This window comes from Thermobia domestica, chromosome 12 (genome assembly GCF_964235325.1).
Source record: "Thermobia domestica chromosome 12, izTheDome1.hap1.1, whole genome shotgun sequence".
Taxonomy (NCBI): Eukaryota; Metazoa; Arthropoda; class Insecta; order Zygentoma; family Lepismatidae; genus Thermobia; species Thermobia domestica.
In genome coordinates, this window is record NC_137465.1 from 177,386,383 (window position 1) to 177,413,166 (window position 26,784).

At 35.1% G+C, this 26,784-nt stretch overlaps 1 protein-coding gene across 1 annotated transcript in view; it reads left to right on the plus strand.

Moving 5' to 3' along the window:
• LOC145666858 (cilia- and flagella-associated protein 58-like) overlaps positions 1-26,784 on the plus strand; it is a 68,372-nt gene that overhangs the window by 27,389 nt on the left and 14,199 nt on the right. Inside the window, exons 9-11 of the mRNA XM_081734438.1 lie at positions 7,936-8,131; positions 8,989-9,097; positions 21,763-21,941. Of these exons, the coding sequence (XP_081590564.1) occupies positions 7,936-8,131; positions 8,989-9,097; positions 21,763-21,941 (484 nt within the window). The remainder of the gene's footprint in view (positions 1-7,935; positions 8,132-8,988; positions 9,098-21,762; positions 21,942-26,784) is intronic.

A 26,784-nucleotide genomic window follows, 5' to 3' on the forward strand; every position in this document is an offset into this window, starting at 1 on the left:
GCGAAAGGATTAGGCGAACCAGAAAGAAACGGCAAGAAGCTAATTAAGCAGCTAAAGTAAACTAAATAAAATTTCTGCACAATGCTTCGAAGGACTGAAGTGTACTAGGAATATATATATATTAAACTAATTGGGGCAGGCAGCTAAAATAAACTAAGAGAAACCAAAAGATCCTGTATAAAGTTTGAAAAAGCTTAAGCTCACCAGAAAAAAAATAAATAAATAAATAAATAAATAAATGGCATGAAGCTAATTAAGATATGTAGCTAAAGTAAACTAAACAAAGTCCCTACACAAAATCACAAAGGTTCAAAACAATTGGCAAAAACGACATGCTGCTAAAATAAATCAAACGACGTCCCTGCACGAAACTCGAAGGTCTTAGGCATACCAGAAAAGAAAGAAAAATGGCAAGAAGCTAATTAGTACTTACTACTGAAGTAAACAAACCCTGCACAAAACGTCGAAGGGCTTAAGCCTACCACCCAGCGTTTTGAAATTGGAGAACGTGTGGCCAGTAGATCGTTAGTCCTATCGCTGCTGCTGCTGCTGGTTTTCTTGACTGCAGTCCGCCGTCTCCTTCTAGTTCCAGTTTTTGCTCACGGTACGAATTACTCCATTTGTTATATTTCAGTAGTCACTTATCAGTGGCGGTCGGTGACTTATGGAATGAGGGAAGCAATTGTTATGGTACCTAATACTACAAACAACTGAAATATTTTATAATATTACTCACTTGTCACTTAAATTTTTCCATCGTTTCCTGACAAATTCTTCGTTAATTACTCGATTATAAAATTCACCATGTCACCTAAATTTTAAGTCTATTCGTCTTCCTTTCCTGTCAAATTCTCCAATCATCCGCTAAAAAGTAAGTCACCACTGTTTAACACTTCACTTAAATGTTTAGTTTATTTTTTTTCCTTTCTTGTCAAATTGTTCAATTACCCGATCATAAAATTCACTATGTAACTTAAATTTTAGGTATATTATTTCTTTCTTGAAAAACTCTTGAATCAACCTATTATAAAATCTACTAAACTAACTCTATGGCCTATGGAACCCGGAGGTTCAATGCCGCGTTTACAAAAGCTCTCCACTGACTTCTATCCTTAGCTAACTGCATCCAGTTTCTACTTTGTATTCCAATCTCTGCGAGATCTATCTTAATATTGTCCTCCCATCTGCGCCTAGGTCTTCCTAATGGTCGTATAGAATCTACTACCTCACTTAAATTTTAAATCTATTCTCCTCCCTTTTTTGTTAAACTCTTCAATCACTCGATTATAAAACTCATCATCACTTTCAGCTTGTTGCAATTTCACCAACGTTTTTTCAATAGGTATCAAGGATAGATCAGACAGTCTCTCTTGATCTTGAGTGTTTCTGCAGAATGTGTGAATTCGTCTAAGTGCAGAAAAAGAGCGTTCAGCAGTAGAACTTGTAACTGGTATTGTGGCAATCAGACAACAATCAGACAATCAATCAAGTTTATAGAGTTCTTTGAAAGCAGACGATGACAATCCAGTCCTTTTCAAATAGATAAGTAGTTTTGGAACACCCATTGGTAAATATTCATTTGTAGAATATGCAACGCAGAGTTCGCTTCTGACCCGGGCAAAATCGAAGTATTGACCATAATTTTCTTTCAGTGAAGAAAATTCTGCATCTGGGAATGGTTTCTGTATGTTCTTTTCATCAAGTAACTGAAGAAATGTCAATTTTCCTAATTTACTGAATCTAAGCTCAATCTGGCTGCATATGTTGTCATATATTTCACAATATAAACGACGATAATGTGTTTTCATATCACTACCGTCATTTGTGCAACGTCTTTTCCTGGGAGGGCCTACATTTGCGACACAATTGTTCCATACTGAATCAAAATTATTTCTTTTGACTTTCAGAATTTCCTCTGTTTCCTTCATTTTTTTAATGCAGTAATTTATATCAAGTGACTTGGTCTGGAGTACGTCGTAGAGGGAGCCCGTTAAACAAAATATTTCGCTGAACGTTAGTAGCAAGAAGTTAAACTCAAAGTCAGAAAGCACATAATCAAATCCCCGGGCTTCATGATATGTGTCTTTATCCCATTCTTGTGGATTATCTAAAATAGTATAGAATAGATTTGTCAACTCATTTCTGTACTCTACTATTGTTTCAATAAGCCTTGAATTGTAATTCCATCTAGTGGGACATACTTTAGGAAATCTCTTCTTAACTTCTGAATCTAAAGCTGCCATCCGTTTTGTAGAATTTGAAAAGAAAGAGGCAAAACTACTAAGTGTCATGAAAAAAATTTTACATTCTTTGATAGCTGACACTGACTGAGAGAGTACTAAATTAAGCCGGTGTGCTAAACAATGAATAAACAATGCATCAGGATATTTATCCCTAACTTTCTTCTGAAGGCCATTAATTTCGCCAGACATGACTGCAGCACCGTCATAACACTGTGCGACTAGTTTGGAACCACTATCATACTTCTCGAGGGTTTGGAAAACGTGTTGTGCTAAAGCGCTTGCAGTGCGATTTGAGCTGACATCTTTAAAGCCCAGAAATCGTTCAACAACTTCTCCATCGGGAAGAATGTACCTTACAACTGTTGAGAGTTGAGAATGTGATGATATATCACTCGTTTCGTCTAGTATCACAGAAATGAAAGATGAATCAGCTATTTCCTTTTTAATTTCATTTATTATGACAGTGGCAACGCCTTGAATCAGGTCATTTTGTATATGTTTTGACAGTCCCGAAAATACTGTAGCTGTTTGAAAATGATTGTCTAAAACTTCATCATATTTTCTTAATAACTGAAGTAATTCAATATAGTTCCCCCTGTTAACCGAGTCTTTATCTTCCACGTGTCTTCTAAAACTAAGTTCTTGACAAGCCAAGAATATAACTACATCAATCATTCGTCGTACAACTTTCCTATTATTTTTCACTTGCTCATTATACTTAATAGTCTCTTGCTTAAGTTCCTGGTCTAGCTGAAAGTCTATTCGTACTGAGCCAAAAGTTGTGAGACAGATTTGCGATCGAATATGATTTTGTGATTGCTGATGACGTTGCGTGGCTTTCAATAAATTGTTCATGTCATCAAACCCTGACTGATTCCAAGTGCCTTTTTCGTTTGAAAATAACAAGCAAGGCCAGCAGTACAATTTTGAAGTTTTCCTACAACCAAATAACCAGTCTGTCTTTTCATACTGTTGCTTATTAAAATGACGAATACAGCGTTTTGTTTTTGTTTGTATATGTGACAGATCGGGTGTATATCGTCCTTGTGAAATTATTTGTTTTTTATCTTGAAAACTAAAGGAATTAAATGACCGCCCTTTTAAAGTTTCTAACACGCATGCACAATCTTGTATTTCCCCCACCCCACTCTCCTCACTGGCTTGCGTCGACGCTGCCATAGGTTAACGCTGATGGAATGCAAACTGGACAGTCATTCCCTTCCTAGCATAGCCGCCACAGGTATTAGGAAAGAGATGCACTTTACAAACCTGCGAAATAATCCAAGTTTTTCTTGAAGAAACCAAGTATAATCCTGAACATCCAAATTTTAACTCATTAAAATAAATATTTACTCCGCGAACAGTTTAGGCTATTTCAATTTGCAGTTCGAAACGAAAAAAAAAAAAATATATAGCACTACACCCGCACATACTTCCTTCTACGGAATGCTTACAAAAATGCATTCCCACTCGCAACAGCACGGCACGGCAAGGCAATTGAGCCGGCTCGTTCCGACTAGGTCGCGCTGCGCAAAATGCATCGAAAGAGCTGCGCGTTGGAATGACTATCTACGTTACCTTCTGGCGTATTTAAACTTAGAAATAAGTAAAATAAAAAGGTTTTAACATAAATAATTTGAAGTTTAAGTAAACTATTTCAGTGCTTTATAATATTAGTTTATTCCTAAATCACAGGGGAAATGACTCATTCCCTTCATTCCATTGAGTGACCACCTCTGTCACTTATGCATACAGAGCCAGCACTGCTTGACTTTGGTGATTTCATGATAAACGGTAGAACAATATGGTGTTAGTATTTCACAAAACAAAAAGAGAAACAATTATTACATATATATATAAATGCCACTCATTCTAGCTTTGGAACTTCTTATATAAAATAACAGACAAATTCTGACCAAAGCATATATTAACTAATAAATAATAGCGCTACAGTTTCGGCAAATTAACTTTGCCTTCATCAGACAAAGTGTCAGATAATGTGTCTGATGAAGGCAAAGTTAATTTGCCGAAACGGTAACGCTATTATTTATTAGTTAATATATGCTTTGGTCAGAATTTGTGTTATTTTATATATATATATATATATAATACATATACAGGGTGTTTCAAAACAACACCGACAACGTTTGGGAGGTGGTTCCTGATACCAAGATATGACAAAAAGTATAGACCATCCTGGGTGCACAAATGCTTCCTTTCGGAGTTATAGGCTGCCGAAAACATGAGAAAATGAACTTTAAAGGTTCATAGCTCCAAAACTATAGAATCTACCGTAGTCGGGTTAAAATTTCACTTAGGAACTAATATGTGCCCTATCCAAAAATACATGTTTCAGAATCCTAAGATACTCATGAAGAATATTTATATAGGAAGTTTGGCTACGGTCATATAATTTGAAGTACTATCCAACTGCCCCTATAAAAATTGTTACGAAGTACCGCAGGATTCTGAAACATGGATATTTGGATAGGGCACATACTAGTTCCTAAGTGAAGTCTTGACCCGACTACGGTACATCCCATAGTTTTGGAGCTATGGACCTTTAAAGTTCATTTTTTTTCATGTTTTTAGCGGCCTATAACTCCGAAAGGAAGCATTTGTGCACCCAGAATGGTCTATACTTTTCTTATCTTGGTGTCAGGAATCACCTCCCAAACGTTGTCGGTGTTGTTTTGGAACACCCTGTATATAGATACATCACAAAATACAAATAATCATACAAGAAATATTGAGAATTTCTATACAAGATAGTATATTTCAGTATACTATTAAAATACACTGAGCTATTGTTACTCAAATTAATCTCTTATTTGTAAAAGTTAATTCCGAGCGATGTATAGAAACATTATTACTTGTTGCCGGCTGTCATGGTCGGACAGTTTAAGGCAGCTGGTCATCGCAAGACTTGTCTGTTGCGAATTCAAATTCCGCATATACCATAGGTAATGTGTATTTTCCTCTTACCATTCATTTCATTATAATCATACATTTTTTATCATCTTCTTAAGCTTAAGGGGCAGAATCTTGAGATGCGAAACTTAGAAAAAACATAGTATTTACAGGAATAACTTACACAACGCGCTTTTTGCTCTAACACTGATATTTTGTATTTAGATCGTTTCATATTGATAGAGTCTATACCTCGTGTGAAAATATTTGTGTCCTGAGAAATGAAATGATAACTGCTTCTGACAGAGGTGACCTTGAACTTTGTGTCGGCCACATTTCATATTCCTACTGACACATAGCGTCACACGACATGCATTGTGTGACACAGTGTTGGTGTGTTGCGGACAAGTGAGTAGTGTTTGAGTGGAGTGTGTGAGAGACAACATGGAAAGTGACTATCACGGTCAAAGGTGGACAACGTGTTTCCTGTGAAAGGAAAATGTGTCTGCAGAGTTAATTCATCAGTACCTCCAAGCAGTATGGTGCAGCAACTCCAAGTCGTGAATTGCGAACCCCAGTGATGATTCAGAAAGTGAGCGACCCCACAATGAGTGATAGGCATGTGACTGATGATGATTTACAGAATGATGACAGATTTGAGAAGGACAACAACCTGCTGCATTGTGACACAGAATCTGAAGATGAAGAAAGTGTGTGCATTTTGGGTGCCTCACTGACTAATCTCAAACAGAAATGCAATGTCCCAAAGACCTATTGACCTTACATGATGTAAATGCAGAATGGTTTTCAGCTCGTTTGGTAATGCAGGATGAATCCTTTTTTTTTTTGTTTTTTTTTTGTTTTTTAGTTATGAAACACCACACAAACGCACGCACACAAAGAATAAAGAAGAAGAAAAAGAAAATCGATGCATTGGGAGCATGCGGGAAACCCATGGCCTAAGAATGTCATTGTAATGTGGAAAACAATTGGCTTCTGTGTTTTGGGATGCAAAGGGAATTCTGCTCGTCGATTGGCTTCCATCGCATGGTAGAGTAAACAGTGAGACACACTTAAACTCGTTCGCGTACTACGTCGAGTAATTGAGACAACGACGACCAGAAAAATGAGCTAAACATCTGTTTCCATTATGCGCACACATTTGCACAGACAATGAGAACCCTTCAGGAATTGGGATTCACAGTGTTGCATCATCCACCGTTTTCCCCTGATTTAGCCCCTTCGGATTACGCACTTTTGACAAAATTAAACATCCTCTGCCGAGGCAGTCGTTTTCTGATTCATAAGCATTACATACAGTTGTCCACGAGTGGGTCCACACCACTCCGAAAATGTGGTTGGACCAGGTAATCAAAATACTTCTACAACAATTGCAACTGTGCATCCAGGTAGACGGAGAGTATGTGCAGAAGGCCTGAAGAACTTAACACCCTCCTTTGTTTTTACGGTCGCGGTGAGGTCAATAACAATCAATATGGAACGCCCCTATTTACGAACTGATATTAGGTTTATCAATTCAATTCTTTTTAGAAAAGATGACAAAAGCAATAGCACTATGCATTTATAGATGGAAACATTATGAGAGTCGAATCGAGTATTGGCTTCTGATATGACAATATTAACTACAATTGAAGAATAGAAGGCACGGTAACTCAGTGGCAGAACAATCATACAGTGAGGGAGTCTCTGGTTCGATCTCAGGTCATGTGAGTTTATGATGGACTGTATCATGTCCATGGGTTTCCTAGAGATTCTTCCATTTCCTCCCACTTTCTCATTCCATCAGTTCCTTTCATAATCATTCACTTTTAATAATACTTCGTCTCTTCTAACCTGCAGAGCATAACCATGGGGTGATAAAATGAAAAATTACATTTTTTCATTTACAATTGAAGAACTACGTACGTATATATTTTTGTTACAACTTTTGCGTATTTAAAAGGGTTTTTTCGTATATTATATATACGTATATAGTGTACTCAGAAGTTAAGAAATGAACTTCATCCGTTCCGCATCGCTGTTCGTAAATTGCATGTTCGTTGATTTTAAAGTAAATACAATTAATTCGTTCTAACCACAGAAGTATGGAACTTTTTTTTTTTTTTTTTTACATGTTTAGTGTTTTCTGCAATGAACATAGAATGAAAATATCATTATCCTTTTTAAAGATAAAAAGGATACAAAGCTTTTTTTTTTTCTTTTTAGCACTTTGATAGCTAATGTTTACAGCAACTGCGCAAAAGCATTACGATGTCTGTGGAATTTTGGGTACACTCGTTTGTGTATGTTCGTATCCCGAAATATTGTTCATAAGCCGTCTGAGGAGTTTGTAACCAGCCTATCCAAGAACGTACGTCAATATCCCGACTATTCTGTAACTCTAATTAGGGATGCTTTTACAAATTTTAATATAATTTATCCTCATTTTGAATTTGGACCCTTCCAAAGCTTTGGACTCTTTCCAAAAATAAATTCCTGCGTACGTTCCTATGACGGTTCACTATATAATTTCTGTAATAGACAAATTCAATAGACCTCAAACAACGTGGTTTTGCATGGCGCGGACGTTTTTCTGGAACTTATCAATTGTATTATGTAAGGTATTCCTCCTGTATTTGCTTTTAATATCTTAATCAACAGTACGTTTATCTTCCATCCTTTATAGATAGTTTTTTTTTTTTTTTTCATATCGTTACTAAGCTTGGGAGATAATATTTAACAAACTACAACTTTTACTCATCTTATCTGTGATTCTTTTTAGATATATTAATGACAAGAGCGACCTAATTACAAAAGTCAATGAAGCAAATGAGTATATGAAGCTCAAGCAAATGGAAATAATGGATTCTCAGAAACGGATTCTAGAATTGGAAAGCAAACTACAGCAACAACAAAATATGTTTGAGGCTGTTCGAACTGACAGAAATACTTTCAGCAAAAATCTTATAGAAGCCCAGGTAAGACATCAATCACGTAGTTAAGATAATGACGATCATTATCAGTACCATTAATATGCAAAATAATATGGTTGAGATATACAGGGTGTTTCAAAACAACACCGACAACGTTTCAGAGGTGATGCATGACACCAATATAACACAAAAAGTATAGACCAACTTGGCTGCACAAATGCTTCCTTTCAGAGTTATAGGCTGCAGAAAACAATTCTACAACAGTTTTTACAGAGGTAGTTGGTGAGTACTTCAAATTATATGCCCTTAGCCAAACTCTCTCTATAAGAATTGTTGTGTGAATACCACAGGATTCTGAAACATGTATTTTTGGATAGGGCACATATTAGTTCCTAAGTGAAGTCTTGACCCGACTACGGTAGATCTCACAGTTTTGGAGCTCTGGACTTGTAAAGTTCATTTTTTCATGTTTTCTGCAGCCTATAATTCCGAAAGGAAGCATTTGTGCACCCAGGTTGGTCTATACTTTTTGTCTTATCTTGGTGTCAGGAATCACCTCCCAAACGTTGTCGGTGTTGTTTTGAAACCCCCTGTATATATATGCTGTATGCTATAACCAGGAGATTCTTTTTTATTATTGCTGATAACAGCTACTAAAAGAAAGCAAATGAACAACACTAAAAATTTGTTTGACTATTTTCCATTTACATGATTTTCTCTCGCATAAAAAAAGTCTTAAAAAATATATCCCTTAGAAAAATAGAAAATACTTTTTCGTATTTTTTATTCTTGATAAATATATCTACAGATATATTTTGTAACTTGCAAATTATCGTCAAAAAATTCTTTAAAATAATTAACAAAATGTTCTGTTTTTATGTACATACCATTTTTTTCCATAGGATGAGATAGTTGAATTGAAGCAGAAGTTAAAAGTAATGTCGCATCAAATTGAACAGCTGAAGGACGAGATAGCTGCTAAGGAAAGTCAATTGAATAAGGAAGAATCAAGTAAGAATTGTAGTTTTCATTGTGTGTCATATTTTCAGATATAAAATAACCGTTCTTAGATTTGTAGTTATTATGACTATCTGTAATGAAAATTTGAAGATTTAATAATAAAACTTTAGTATACAAAATTCTAGGTTTAACTTATATTATTACAAATTTATCGAGCTAGAAGACCTATGGAAGGCACCACTGTCTTGTTTCTCCGATTAAACGATCACACACATACCCCAGGTTAGGTTTGTTAAGTAGATCTTTAAAATTTAATTTGTTCAGAATCTTCCAAATAGTGACACAGTGTCAAGTTACTTCGTTTATTATTATTATTATTATTATTATTATTATTATTATTATTATTATTATTATTATTATTATTATTATTATTATTATTATTATTATCTGTTTATATTCATAAGCTGAACTCTTCATGTGTTATGGTCATTTTAATACATTATAAAAAGATCTCTCACGTTCGCATACCAACAATTATTAATATTTCCGAGGATTTTTCTGTAGCATAATTATTTGATAAGAGTATAATTCACATTTGTAATGAGTTCATAAGATGCATGTATAATATTAATCAAGTTTCGACCCACATAGACAATGGTAATCTTGACCGATAGACAATGGTAATCTTGACCGTAAACCTTTCAACGACGATTTGTCGCAGTAATTACAGATTGTTTGAAGACTTACATTATCGGTAACTTTTCTGCACTGTAAGAACAATTTAAAGCTGAGCTATCTTTTTATTACTGTAAGAAAGATAGAAAATCTTAATGGGTTAATGAAGCATTGTTCCAGGTCTCCTTCTTTCTATATTTATGTTGGTTTTTCTTTACCTGAATTCAAACTCCGAGATATGAAATTGACATATTTTATAAATGTGCCAGATGTAACTATACGGTTTGGCTCAGTCAATTTTTAAGAAGAAATTTTTAACTTTTCAAATGAACCTCGCTTAATAGTGCTTCCAAGAATTTTTCTCTCAGCCAACAAACGAATGTGCATATATGTTTGTGCGTCTCAATTGCCACAGAGATCGCAGACTTCCTCTCTCCTTCCCATATAAGGAGCTAAAATTCAGCACAATGGACAAACGTCGTCTCAAAACATTCCTGTCTATGGGCTGTCATAGCTATTTTTAGCTCTTGACATCACCAAACTGCGTAGCAAACCAATTCTTTTGCCTAGCAACCAGACGAGACGGAAAGAAAAGGTGCTTTAGTCTGACTTACGTACACGGGGAAGCAACCACGAACGAATTAGCTGGTACAAACATACAACAAAAATGAAGTATTTGTTACATACGTTTAGTAAACTCTTACTTAGAAACCAGAACGAACAATTATAAAGCATGAGAAACGTCAAGTAATATTTTGTTAAGTGCGACTGAATGTTATTTTAACAGTATGGAATTGGAGAACGGCATGCAGTACAATTCGCCTTAAAGAAGATGAGAAGAAACCAACCCGCAACCTTCTGGACATACCCTCAGGAGCCGCCAATGGCAATTCCTTTTCAATTGTCACAGTGAGTAAACAGTGCTAGTGAATAACAAAATCAACCATGTGACGAAATATAACGAGTAATTCGTGTCTACCGCGACATCCGCGTTTTTCGTATTAAATGGGCCTACATTATTGGTTATTAAAAGTGAAGTGCCACTGTTTATGTATTATATGTTCATAAAGTTTTAGTGTTGTGAATTAAAAGTAAAGATAGAAATTCGAGTATCCTTTCAACATAATAATCATGGTTTAAATTTACATATGTTTATTTTAAGAAATAATCTAATTAATTTTTCTTTGCAGCACGAGTGATTAGCGCCTATGCAACTTAGTAATACATACATTAATAAATTGCATTAGCGCTATAGAATACAATTAGAGTTAACTTTGTGCCGGTTTCCCGTAACGTTCTGACCGAACTCTGAACCTGTTGTCCGACGGCTATATGGTCAGTTGCAATGGTCGATCAAACCCACTAGATAATGCTAAAGAAGACATTCGAGCGGTGGAGAATCGAACCCCAGACCATAGTAAATGCGTAAGCCCATTTTGGGACCGTAGGACACGAACCACGTACAGTAACAAAAGGGTTTATCCCGATAGGGAGTGAGACGTACCTGGATCGAACCCAGTACTGCTATATATAGAGAACAGACAGGGACAGACGAGAATCGAACCCAGGACTGCAAATATGGCTTCCCGAACAGGGACCAATAAGGTTCGAACCCTGATACTGTCATAATATGGCGCCCGATATCACAGGAACGTTCGGTAAAACCGCATAAAAGCAGCGTTAATTGTATTTTATTGATTAGGTAAATTGTAGTGCCTTATTAGTGCTATTTAATTTTGTTGTTCTGGCATTAGTAAATTAATCATCATGTCCGTAAATAGAGAAATAATTCCTGTCTTGCATGAAATGCGAAAAATATGGAAAGAAACAGAGTACTTGATAGTAGAAAGTCAGTTCAGATATAGAAAAGAACCTTTTACATTGTCAGAAGTCGAAAATGCCTTAAAAGTAGACCAAGAAGTTTGCAAAATTCGTAAAAGAGCTAAACAGGAAATTGCAAAATCTCTTTTGAAAAGGAACATAGAGTATAGGGCCGAAATTGAAGATAAAATTGTTGCTAAAATGCATGAAATACGCAAATCTGATTTTTATCGAAAGGTCAAAGATGAATGTATTCTTGAATCAGAATTTATTTCCTTGTCAGACATTAAAGGTAAATTGAAAGTTCACTATGAAAATTCAGACATTGTACGTACTGCAAAAGAAAGATTAGCTGAAAGAATATATAAAAGATATTCAAAGCAATACAATGTTAGTTGTAACAGGGATTCCAGCGATAATCAGAAAATAAATTGTCAAGTTGTACCACCAAAACGGGTTAGGTTTGCTGATCCTCTCGAAACTGCAACTTTTACGCATCCTTTTGTAAAGGTTAATGAGTTAGAAAATACTCAAAATTACGAAAATTGTCAAAGAAAAATAGTACCATTAAAAACAGAACTTGCTGAAAGTAATTTAGAATTTGTTGAACGTGAGTTTGAAGGTATTTTGTGGGACTTTGCCCCCGTAGCTCAGAAAGCATACGCACGAACAGTGAAAAATGAATGTGTTGAAACTTGTACAATTTTGCCATGTGTTAGGTCTCAGTCACCACCTATTGTAGTAAATCAAGCTAATATTGAATTTCTTGACAATGAATTTGAACAGGTTAAAGAAATATCTGAGTGTGAATTAAAGATAGAAAAACAAATCATTCCTGTTGTTAATCACGTTAACATTGAGTTAGGCCAAGCCAAAGAGTTTGTTTTGTCTCTGTCGAATAGTTTTGTAGAAAGAAAAAAGAATAACAACCCAGCTGTCTTGCAAACCCTACCAACTAAGCCGATCACGTCTAGCGTAGCTCCGTGTGTGAGCGAGCGATCAGCTGTCCCAGCTGTCATTTGTTTGTTTTGTAAAGGAACAAAAAAATGCATTCATGGATGCGATGCGTGCTTCACTACAGAAAGGTTTACTAGAGTTGTAATAAATTGTGTTGAGGATGAAGGCAAAAGCGGCCTGCCCACGCAATCTTGTAGTGTATGTTTATTAGAGGAAAATCGCCTCTATGGCACCTTGCTAACCAGTAAATTAGAATGCGTTCCGTTTCTCAAAACTTGTTTATTTTTTGTGTCTGTTAGGGTTGTAGAGATTTGTCAAGAGAATAGTAGTTCTTTAAGCTGTGAGTTGAAAGTTAAAAGTATACAGATAGGACAAATGAATTATGTCACCTTTTGCATAGTTACTTGCACTTTAATTGTGTATTTAGAAGATAGTACAAACGGCTTTACGCCAGGTAGGCCTAATGGTAATGAACATAACTCAATAACGTGGGAAAAGAAATTAAAAACCTGTCAAGATAATTTTACTAAATTACGAAATGTTGTTTGTCAAAGGGCAAGAAAATATAGTTCACAGGTTCAATATGGCAAAAAGCACCGGCAATATAAAAAGAAAGTACGTAAAGTCAGACGGAAACTAAAAAGAGTTAAACGTATGCTGTATTGTTTTTCAAAATTTTCCAAGTATGTTCGTAAATGTTTTTTGAGAAATAAACATTACAGTCGCTCCAATGCTCAGACAAGTAGCTGTAAATGTCAAATTGTGTTGTCGCACCAAGGTGATCAAAATTTTAAATCCAATCACACTAGTAACTTAGCGATCCATGACGTAGTGAAGGGGTCAGGTGCTGACCACTCATCACCTGCAAATAAAAATCACGAACCTTTTCAGGAAGAATGTGGTAATCAGGTGAATGTATTTTTTACGTTTAAGCGATCTGAAAGTGAACGTAATAGGAAAATTAAATGTCGATCGCCAATTGTTGTCAGTGATGTGCTATCAGCTGATCGTGACGTCCTAACAAAAGCTAAGCATACAGGTAAATGGAAAAACCTAGTGAAAAGAAAAAAGCAATCTAGTGTTCAACCTAAGTATAGTAAAATTGGTGCACATCGAAAATTATCACAAATGAAAAGTAAATGCAACTCAAGTAGCGATAAGTTAGTCAATTTCTTGTGCTATGCAGCAGTCACACATGCTGAGAAACCATTCATGCTAGTTGTTTATTGGCAAATGAAACCTTTGAAAATTGTTTTTGTGTTGAAAAAGCCTCGAGTAGGTGTAGGATAAACGAAACTTTGTTAAGCCGGACTGCTTGTACTGCATGAAACCGACACTTGCAATGGCTTTGATATTTTAACAAAAAAAAAAAAAAAAAAAAAGTTGGATTAGAGATACCATTTTTAAAATTTTGATATTTGAGATATACATAACATGAAATCACTTGTAATCGCATATTTTTTCGTTAACGCATTCACAACAAAATCTTAGTTTTCGAATTATAGAAATATAGTGTTTCTTTCGAAGTGCAAGAGTAAATTTGCGTAGTGAAAATTCTCAAATACAGTGAACAGAAATAAATTTAAATGGTGAAGATGTATAAAATTTATACAAAATATTTCATCACAGTGTTGCAATTTTACAAAATTAAAATGTTTTGAATCACAAATTTAAATATTTTGGTGAGAAATCATTCGGTAATAAACCTGAATAAGCACATTTTAAATTAATGCAATGAAAATTTCAATTTTTAAATAACAACCATGCGTTAATTAATAGTAATGTATACTTACGATATGTTATATCAATTTATTCGTTTTAACCAATCAGTATGCCTCTGGGATTACTAATCAGCTGAGGATACTTGAATTTTGGTGTGGTAAATTATAGTAGTCACCTGTACCCACCTTCATGACGCGTCGATTAATGAAAAGAAAATGTAATGAGACATCCTATTATAAGTAAGTATCAAGTAAGTTGTGTACATGTTAATTGTTAGCAACTATTGTTGCATTCACTTTGTAGTAATTTTTTCGTTGAATACGAAAATATTTCAAGTAGTACTTGAAGACATTGAAGCAAAGGTTCCTCCAATATTATGGGTTACTCATATTATGTAATGCCCGGAGTAGGCAATTTTCTTATTAGTCCCTTCTATATTATTTTTTAAATTTTAACCAAATATACTATCTTTTCACTTTGCTTCGGGGATGGAAATAAATGACATTTTAATGTGGGTAGGTATCTTCGAAATTTCGGAGGGCAGACACTTTGAAAAGTGTAATGGTTTGACAAACCATCCACTGCTCAGTCCATTCTTGGTTAATATTTAACCGGAATGTAATAAATGTAAATATTATGATATTGAGTGCTGTTGTAGATTTAAGTAAAAATTTTCATACTGTAACCAATATTTTAAAAATATTTACGTGTGCTGATACTTGAATTTAATTTGTGTGCTATATATTTGATTTATAGTAGCAATGAGAATTGAAATAAGAATACTACTAATAATAATATTGATAAATGAAAGCAGATATACAGTCATTGTATTAGTTTTCAAGAATATTAGAAGTTGTTTTCAATGAAAGTAAATATTGAAAATGAATGGTTTTCGATAATAGTTAGATAATTAATTCAAGGTACATTTAAGAGTATAAGGCACTACATTAGTAAATATTTTAGGTTACAATGATTATTTAATATACTTGTAACGTTTTGTGTTTAATGGTAAACAATGCCAGTGATTAATTACTCCAATTATTAAACATGTTATTTTAAAGGAAAATAACAATAATTTTGTTCATGTTTTGATGTGTTTGAAATTATGGCACTTAAATATTTTGAAATAACAGATAATAAGATAATGAAAGACATTGATAAACTTTATTGAAATTATGGCCCAACCGTAATCCGAATTTCGTTTCGTATGGCCCACGTGTTCGTTACCGTATTTCCGAAAGGACTTTGAAAATTTTTCGTTATATCGTCACGAGAAGAGTTAAGTGATGTTAACCCTTTGAAGACCAATGGAAGAAATTTGGTGACACTAGTGAAGTGATCAGTGTTGCAGGGTTCTATTTGTTTTTTCTCTCTCCCTCAAAACAAATGTCCTGCCGAGCGCCAATGTAACTATACGGTTTGGCTCAGTCAATTTTTAAGAAGAAATTTTTAACTTTTCAAATGAACCTCGCTTAATAGTGCTTCCAAGAATTTTTCTCTCAGCCAACAAACGAATGTGCATATATGTTTGTGCGTCTCAATTGCCACAGAGATCGCAGACTTCCTCTCTCCTTCCCATATAAGGAGCTAAAATTCAGCACAATGGACAAACGTCGTCTCAAAACATTCCTGTCTATGGGCTGTCATAGCTATTTTTAGCTCTTGACATCACCAAACTGCGTAGCAAACCAATTCTTTTGCCTAGCAACCAGACGAGACGGAAAGAAAAGGTGCTTTAGTCTGACTTACGTACACGGGGAAGCAACCACGAACGAATTAGCTGGTACAAACATACAACAAAAATGAAGTATTTGTTACATACGTTTAGTAAACTCTTACTTAGAAACCAGAACGAACAATTATAAAGCATGAGAAACGTCAAGTAATATTTTGTTAAGTGCGACTGAATGTTATTTTAACAGTATGGAATTGGAGAACGGCATGCAGTACAATTCGCCTTAAAGAAGATGAGAAGAAACCAACCCGCAACCTTCTGGACATACCCTCAGGAGCCGCCAATGGCAATTCCTTTTCAATTGTCACAGTGAGTAAACAGTGCTAGTGAATAACAAAATCAACCATGTGACGAAATATAACGAGTAATTCGTGTCTACCGCGACATCCGCGTTTTTCGTATTAAATGGGCCTACATTATTGGTTATTAAAAGTGAAGTGCCACTGTTTATGTATTATATGTTCATAAAGTTTTAGTGTTGTGAATTAAAAGTAAAGATAGAAATTCGAGTATCCTTTCAACATAATAATCATGGTTTAAATTTACATATGTTTATTTTAAGAAATAATCTAATTAATTTTTCTTTGCAGCACGAGTGATTAGCGCCTATGCAACTTAGTAATACATACATTAATAAATTGCATTAGCGCTATAGAATACAATTAGAGTTAACTTTGTGCCGGTTTCCCGTAACGTTCTGACCGAACTCTGAACCTGTTGTCCGACGGCTATATGGTCAGTTGCAATGGTCGATCAAACCCACTAGATAATGCTAAAGAAGACATTCGAGCGGTGGAGAATCGAACCCCAGACCATAGTAAATGCGTAAGCCCATTTTGGGACCGTAGGACACGAACCACGTACAGTAACAAAAGGGTTTATCCCGATAGGGAGTGAGACGTACCTGGATCGAACCCAGTACTGCTATATATAGAGAACAGACAGGGACAGACGAGAATCGAACCCAGGACTGTAATATATGGTTTTCTCACGGGAACGTACCAGGAATCGAACCCTAATACTGTCATACAGAAAACCACAAAGCAGTTTGGAAGATGTAATTCAGAATAACAATTGCTTGCCATCATGTTTTTTTCTTTTTTCTTCAGTATTGTATTGTATTGTGTTGTATTTATTTTCATCCTTTTTTATACAAATTGTTCACAACGTGAACGTATGAGTTGGACACGTCACAAGAACATTGAATGTGTACATATTTATACATTTAAATCTACATGCAATATTAAATTAGTGTCAATTGAAGTAAAAGAGGTACAGTTTTTCATTATTCTAATTTACATACAACGATGTAAAACAACATAACAGTTAATAACAGCTAATAAAACCTTACATTATAGATATGCAAATATTTATATACTTTAAACCTTATTTACTAGACATTTTTTGATATAACTGATTATGGATTTGCGAGATATTCTTCTACAGAACAGAAGCAGTGCTCGAGTAAGCATGGGGGCCGAGGGGGACCCCCAAAGCTCATGTGGGGCCCCTATTGTATTTATGAGTGTACAATATTTGGCATAATTTGAGTGCAATTTGTCTTAAAATCTTCATATATATATACCTTCTGCATCTGAATGAGCCCTTCCAAATTTACAGAGAAATCGGCGCCCTTGCGGGTAGGTAGTATTTATACATGATTGCTTTATTGAAACCGGATGTTTTGTTTTTTAAAGTGGAAGGAAGCTTGTTATAAATATTCACTGCCATAGGAAATGTACTATTCTTATGCACTTTTAAACGTGAAGACTCTACATGAAGATCCCACGCTTGTCTTGTACTGTGCATATGAATATCTGAGTTCAACCGGAAGCTGCTTGTACCTAGCTGTATATCTTTTCTTACAAATTTTAGAAGTTCATATATATATAAATATGGAAGAGGTAAGATTTCAAGAAATTTAAATAGAGGCTTACAAGAAGTTCGAGGTTTACTTCCGGTCATAAACCTTAAAGCAATCTTAATAATAATAATAAATAGCTCAGCTTTAAATTGTTTGTAGAATGCAGGAAAGTTACTGATAATGTAAGTCTTCAAGCAACATTGATTTCGTACAGAGTTGTACTGATGAATGTGGCAAGTCTCGTTGAAACGTCCATGGTAAATATTACTATTATCTAGTGGTCGGGTGCTTAGGTAGGTATAAGTTTAATTAATATAATTTATACCGTATATATATTGCGGTATTCTACATTTCATTCAGCTTTTTGTTTGCTGGGAATCCATGGGAGGGCACATATGATACATTACAGTATTGGTCTGAGTGTCCATCCTTAAAACTCTCGATTGTATCGAGCATCCTGTAGTCAAGTTTATATACATCAGCGTAGTACAACCCAATTGGCTTGAATAACTGCAGCAATTTCTTTATTCAGATTAACTTCACAGAGACGTGTAGTTGCCTTTCATTCATGTTCGAAGACCGTAGGCAAAAAGTGAGACGTCCTGCGATCGCGAAAACGGTCGCACTGGTGTGAATAGTTCAGTCCACTGGTCAGGGTAATGACGACTACCGTGCATTATCTCGTTCTCGTATCATCTGGCATCAGACAATACATGATGTCCTCTAGGGTATAGGGTATAACAGAAATGTCTCACTTACCTTATAATTAAGATGTTAAAAACCTTCTTGATTTCCGGTTCAACCCAATATTAAATAGCTATAAACAACAGCGGAACCCTTTTCATTTTCAATTCAGTTTTCATAAGTCATACGACAAATATTCATAAGTGGCGTTTAATGTTACTATAAAGTAATTAAATACATTCTTCAAATATAATGTATTGTTACTTTCAATGTGTAAACTTCACATCTGCTTATGACGCAGCAATCTTTGATAACTTATTTCATGCACAAACTCAACACAACACACACAAATTTATCACAATTGTTCGTAATATTTTGATCAGTAGATAGATATTATAGGTATAGAAAATACACACCCAAGTACTCGTCAAACATACTCAAAAAAGTAAACTAAGCTCTGCCCTGCTCAATATAGGGGAAACTGTTGTACCTTGAGCATAGTGTACCTTGGAACACTCGCATGTTTCTGAGTTGCTATACTATCTTGTGGTGATTGAATGAACTGTATGATGCTTTGACATTGTCAGACAGTCCCAACATGGCTTTCGTTGTGCTCAGAAGCATATGTGATTTATGAAAGTGAAAAAAAATTTTTGAGGGATAAAATGAACTATTTAGAAATTTAAATATTGGTTTTTAGTGTCATTACTGTTTGTTGTTTGTTTAATCTGTAATAATCTATTAGTTCAGGGGGATTAGGTGAGCATTTTTGTGACTTGTTTTTCTACGCTGAATGTAGCGTTATCATTATTGCGGCATTTTAGTAATTTTCTACAGCCTCTTGTACCATGAAACAGAAACACATCTTGTACCTTGGAACATGTTCCAAGGTACATGAACTCATTGTCAAGTGTATTTTTTGAACATTCTTTTATTATCGTTGCAGTTATCGAAATGCCAAGAGGCAAGATAGGAAAGAAAAGGCTTGCCATTAACCCAAATTCAATCAAGAACACAATTAAAGCAGTCATTTCCGAGCCTGGGAAGCGTATTTCCATTCGTGAAGTTATCAAAGTTTATCAAGTGTCTTTAGCTATTTTATCCCGACATCTGAAATATTTTAGACAGTCAGAGAAGAAACATTTGAGTATAGTGTGAAATGTGAGGACGGAGGGGAGAGATTAACTACATACATGACAAATGTGTCCAATGGCAACATCGATAACCATGAAACGCACTTATCTGTCGAGGCTGTTGAGATGACTGCTGAAGCTGGAGTTGTCATGCTGACTCCCCATTCCCATACTTCAGGACTACAACCACTGGATGTGGCTGTTTACGGTCCTTTAAAATGTTTTTATAACCAAACTGCGGAAGAATCCGGAGAAACATTTTGATATTTATGCTGTGGCCGAAGTGTTGGGAATTATTTATCCGCGCGTGCCTTCAGCATATCAAATATCACCAGTGGTTTTCGTTGTTCAGGGATTTATCCCATAGATACAATCATTTTCTTGGAGTTAGACTTTTTACCAGCTTCACTAACAGACCATCGGCCGGATTGTCATCTAAATGACATATGTGAAAAGGACAACATTCTGTTGCATGAACGAAGCGAAACAATTGTGCAACTCGTGCAAGTTTTGCCTTCTACATCAGTCTTTAAAGAGGAAGTACATTCAAACCAGAAAGCACAAACTCCGCAAAGTACAAAATGTCGAAGAAAGACTCTCACAGGTAGAAGTAGTGTAGTAAGAAACACACTTGCAAAGCAAGAATTGAAAGATAAGAAAGAGCACAGAGCCACACAGAAAGGAAATAAGAAGCAAGAACACCAAAGAAAAGGAAAGAACAAATCCGATAGAAAAATTAGTTTCGAAACATCTGATGAAGAATCTGAGAACATAAGCCTGTATGAAAATTATGATAGTGATGTTATGCTTGCAGAACTGATGAACACAGAAGTTGAATTAGACGAAAGCATTGAAGCCATAATGTCAATCTGGATGACTATGTGTTGGTGCAGTTTAAAAAAACGAAGCATTGAATTTTATACAGGAAAGATTTGTTCAGTTGAATCTAATTACAACGAATTTAAAATCAAGTTATTTAATCATATTTCAGGTACTGCAAATAAATTTTATGAAGAGTTTGCAGGACAGTCTGAAGTGAATGCATCTGATATTATAGTGGAACTGCTACCACCCGTTCGGCCAATAGGCTCCAGTAGAATGTCTGAACAATTGTGGTTTCAAGTGGATTTGGTTCGTATAATTGAGCAACATTGAGGTACATAAGTAATAGATCACGCAGGCCGAGACTGTTTCCACGAATAAGTCAATATTTCCTAATTTAGTAATTCCATATGTTATCTTCTGATAGGCCTGTCTACTTTACGTGCAAAGAATTAGAAAATAGTATGTTCAACATATGATCAATTTTGTAACTGTTTTAGAGCCTTTATTCTTTGTTTTTTTCTTAAGGATTTTAAGAATAGACTAACAAATAGAATATTGTCATAGTGTCCTTTTCATACTTTAGTTATTGCTAAGCTTACGAAGTTTTTCAATAAATAAATAAATAAATAAGGTTAACCTTCCGATTAATATTAGGTTCAATATGAAGGTAAAAGCCTTCATAGAGTAAGAGTAAGCCTTCATAGAGATTAGAGTAAGTATTAAAATTTCCATTCTTTTCTTTCATACGCTTCTGTATATCAAAAACAACAAATCTGGGTATACAAAATAAATCTTAGAATAATTATTTGTGACTTTATTTCTGTGAATTACCATATTAGAAATATATGTTTCAAGGTACATGAGGCTGTGTTCCAAGGTACATGAGCATTTGTACCATGGAACACTTTCTTGGGAATTTTTGAAAGCTTAAAAACATAACGAAGAACGGAAATAAAAACTTAAATAATGACACAATTTCATTGAGAAAACATCCAAGTTTAAATGCGCTGCAATAGAATTGCAGAAATAACTGTTGGTAAGATTATATCTTGGAAAACGCAAAAAGTGTTCCATGGTACAACAGTTTCCCCTACGTGTTAGATCTCATAATCATATTAAAAACACAAATTAATACATCTATTGTTGCTAATGTTTTAATTATAATATAAAGTTAGAAAAAAATTAAAAAGCATTACAAACTATAATAGACTGGATCACAATAAAATGAATTATCTATAAATTAGTAATTGTCTTTCGAATATGAATGTGATACAATTCTAAATAATACATATTTTTATAGATTACCAAAAGCTAGAGCGTGAGAAAGAAAATCTTCAGCTAGAGATGAGAACGTTAGAGGATGAAATCAAAGCAACGAAGGAACAAATATTGGATATGCAAGACGAGGAACGAAGGCTTCAGAAACTGATTGCAGATGCCGACGATGACAGAGATCGACAACGAAAGGAAATGGATCAGGTATTTATTCTATTAATAATTATTGTAAAAAAAGTCGCATTTTTTTTTTTTTTTTTTTTTTTTTTTTTTTTTTTTTTTTTTATAGTATGTATTGTATATTTCATTTCGAAAAGAAACAGCTGTACCACAACGTTTCAAAATTTTAAAGTAAAATATTAGGATTTTTTTAAAGAAGCTTTTATATAGCATTTTATCTGACATCTCGAAGGTTAAAAAAATGCTCTAAAATGTGCTATTACAATTTATAGTTTCAATAGTGGAACTTTTACAGATTTATCAGTATCATCATGTATACTATGTTTATGTTGTAACCTTCGAAAAATCGTGAAGGTTGTAGTTATTTACATATCAATTTAATGATTGAATGTAATTACTGGAAAAAATCGAAGATTTTATACGAGTAAATCTTTAAAAGTTTCGTTAAATGAATTATATTTAAAAGAATATTTGCTGATGGATGCTACAGAATACATATCAAATGAATAAACAATATCCTACCGCTATATTCGGAGATAAATTTCTTGATTATTTGTGCATAACATCGCTCTGCAAATCGAATTCTACAACCAGTATTAGTGTTGAAGAAGATCTCAGAGCAGACCAATATGATTCATAAATAACCAAGAAATTCGGCATTAAATATATAGATAGGTTATTGTTTATTCTTTTATACTTAAAAGAACTTTTAAATAGTAGTATGTTGACATAAAGAAAATGAGAAAGATCTGTGATCAGTGTTGTTCTGCTCGCTGCCTTTCGATTGATTTATTCATTATTTTATTTTCATCTCGTAGCTTCACTGCGCTAGTTTTGAACAAAAGTATGAAAAAAAAAAAAAAAAAAAAAAAACAAGAGAATTGGACATGATTTGTTTACCCTTGAAAAGCCACAATACAGGCTTACTCTAAAGTCACTATACATTTTGGACATAAACGAATTTACTAGTTACTGGTTTCAGCAGGTTAAATTTCAATATTTTACGGTGATGACCTTCCATGTCTAGACACAACACAAGATCCAACGGCAGATCGAAATACGTTCTCTACGTAGGTGGTAGTGTGAAATATTGCCTCATTACTACACAAGATGTGCTCCATCAAATTATCATGTTTCACAGCCTGTAGAAGGTCATTACACATAGTTTGTTGAGCTGCATAATCCTCTACTTCAAGCTTGTGTACAACCTGGATGTGGTATACACATTTGTCCAATTTGCAACCAAGAGTTTTACATACAGTGCTTTTGGAAAGACCAAGCTTCCTGCTTAACCTTCTGGTAGATGCAGTTGGAGTATGTGTGGTCATTTTACTTAGTTTCCGGCGTTATGGACAGTCTTCCGGGATGTTCTTCGTCTGTAACACTACCAGTATGCTAAAAGTTCTTGATAGTCAACCTTTTCGGGTGGGTTTTCGAAATCAACAGGTGGAGTCTCTCGCACTTCCACGCAGACTGGCAGAAAAAACAGCGATTTGTTCTTCTTTGGTTAGCATTCTGTCGCACACTAGCTTTCGGCTAGCTGGGGACTTCACTCGCAGACCCCGCATTTGCTCGTCCTACGGCCTCGCACATCTCATATTCCTAACATATCTGTAATCTTAAGAGACTTCGAGATATGGCTATCTTATTATAACAATTGCAACCCTGACCCTTTTTTCTTCCCTTCTAATGAAAATATCAAAAATGCTGAGACACGTCTTTAATTAGCATGTTTCTACGCTTAAGGGTTTTCGAGATATGGTCATCTTATTTTAAGAATTACAACCCCTACTCGTTTTTCTTCCCTTAGAGGGGAGATATATATAAAAAAAAAAAAAAAAAAAAAAAACGCTGGAACACGTCTTTAATTATTTTAAATGACAAATCTAAATACCAAATTTCATGGCTCTAACCTTGACGAATTTTGAGATACGACCATCCAATTATAACAGTTGTAACCCCAACCTTTTTTCCTTCTTCTTCTAGAGCAAACATCAAGAAACGCTGAAACAAGGTCTAATTATTTTAAATGAGAAGTCCGACTCAGGATTATTAACTTTCTTTCGGAATTTATTTAACATCACCACAGTTATTAAATGGTTTCTCACCAATTATCAATATTTCACAGAACGTCTAAATAATCAGTAACACAATACATTTTCACAATTCCGATAATAGCCTAATTAGCATTTACATCGTAGTTGAAATATAGGATGTTCCATAATGATGGGATACATTTTATTTGTAATTTGGAGGGACATGATTAATGTTATATATTAATACTTGTATGCTACTGTACTTGAAAGCCAATCCTTGTGCGTTTATTTTGTCATTGTTGCATGTGTCCAATCCTTGATGATGTCATGGACCCCCAGAGGAAATTACGTACGGTTTAGAGGCGTACTCTGCTTCTCAAGACTTGATCATTGCAGCACAAAGCAAATTCGGTCAACTCTTCAATCAACACGATGCAATCCCAGAAAGTGATCCTCAGTGCAGTGAGGAACTTTCGAGAAACAGGAAGTGGCAATAGAAGAAAGTCCCCTGGACGGTCTGGACTGTCTTGTTCCCATGACACAATTCAACTATTGCAAACGTCATGCAACAAAGTCCAAGGAAGTTGCCGGCGATTGTCTCAGGAAGTAAATGTTTTCTATAGCAGCATCCATAGTAAAATTTATTATAAGACAAGACCTGCACCTGTATCCACATAAGATACAGGTAACACAGTAATTGCTACCGTTGTGTGATACGCTCATGGATAAGTCCAACAAGGACGAAACATTCCTTGAGCACCTAATCTCGTCAGCTGAAGCCCATTTCCACTTATCTGGTAACGTTAATAAGCAAAACAGTAGGTTTCTCGCAATGTGCACGGAAACCGTTACATAGTATCAAAGTTACCGTTTGATGTGGATGATTCATGCGTCATCGGTTCGTACATTTTTGAGGATAAATATAATTCTGCCATTTGCTGTTAATAGTTCAATGTTCAATACGTTTCTCGTCCCTGAGCTAGGACATTGTGGTCTGTCGGAAATGTGTATGCAACAGGATGGCGCTACCTGTCACACACCACGAGCCTATGACAACTCTCCGCAAACACTTCCTACGTCGCCTCATTGCACGATTTGGTGACATCAATTGACCAACAAGATCACCAGATCTATCACCGACAGACTACTTCCTTTGAGGTTACCTGAAGGAGATAGTATACGCTAACAAACCACGAACAACTGATGTACTAAAGAAAGAAATCAGATGGAAAATTGTAGCCATTCAGTTGACACGTTTCACCGCACCATTCTGCAGCTTAAAGGCAGAACCCAAGAATGTTCTCGTTGAAATGGTGGCCACTTGATGGACATGATTTTCAAAATTTAATGTAGGCAGCAAAACCCTTGTATGTCACGCAGTATTCACCACAGTTTGCATTAAAAGTTATTATTGTAACTCCATATATTTGTATTTAAATTTGTCCCATCATTATGGGGTACCTTATAGTTAAAAGCTGGTTATTATATTGACAACCTAGCCACTCAGTGCCTATTTGGGGATGCAAAGATGAGTGCTACTAGGCGCCTTCCACTCACCATCTAGAATGAGTGGGTAAATTATAACTTAACTTGCAAGAGGTTTTCGTATGGGGATTAAACAAATAAATATACGTCCACTTCATTTAACATAAAACAATGTATTTCTGTAATCTGATGTATGAACTGTGAGATTTCTGAATGTTTGCTATAACGGATATTCGGAGTCATTTGCCAGTAAGGTATAGTACGATCAAGTATTGAGCTTTGAATTCTGACTCGGAGTCACACATACCTGGATAAATCTGTTGCTGTCCCACGTCGTTCTGGTGTTGAACTCTGCTCCTTAAGCTGACGCTCCTTGTTGTTGGACGATGAAAGTGGGCATTGAGGAATGGGCCTCTCAATGTAAATCTCCCTCGAAGTTCTGCGTCGTTAGAATATGTTGAAGTACAACGTACTGTTTTCTCCTATCATCTGGTGGATAATTAAATGTAACTTGGTTCTCCAGACTCGAACCCAAGTATCTTCAAAGTCAATGAACAATCTTGGAACTCTCAGAACTAATCATCAAGAACTCAGGAACTGATCCTCTCGAACTCTCTCTAGAACTCTCAGGAACTCCTCCCAAAACCTTCTCGTCCTGTGGTTTTGTTTGGCGGGGTCCAACTACCGTCGTCTGCTTTTCCGTCTGCTGTGGCACGTGCGACACCGTTTTCACATGGAGAGACAAATTCCTTCCATGTGTCAAAACTCAAAACTGCAACCCTCGACACGTTCTGACTTCCCGATTCTAAGCAATTCTCCGCACATCCGTAATCTCATGAAATTCATAAAATCCCACAAATTCACGTTTTGTACAATTTCTAGAATCTGGCTAATGTGAGGAAAGACACATTGTCAACATTTCCTTCCTACATTGCCAGACACGTTACGATGACATTCTTATACACAACTGTTTACAATGAATTGCTGACACAACTATTAGCGAGATTGTGCAGCTTGCATTAACTTTACATATTCAACATTAAATTCCCATAACCTTACTTAACGATTTCGAGACATAAACATAACAATAAATCTAAAATATACAAATTATTATTCTCGAAAATCGAGTTCTTCCACAATATAGTAGTCATGTTTCAGTTCCTGTTGACAATCTTCTATTTTCACCCTTTATTAGAAAACATGTGAACTAATATATATATGATAACAGTATAACGTTACCGTATTGATTATTTGTTTATACGACACAAGAAAACAATATCTTGAACTTGTAAGATATCACAATACTACTAACTGCTAAACAGACAAAATTTTATAGTATAATACTG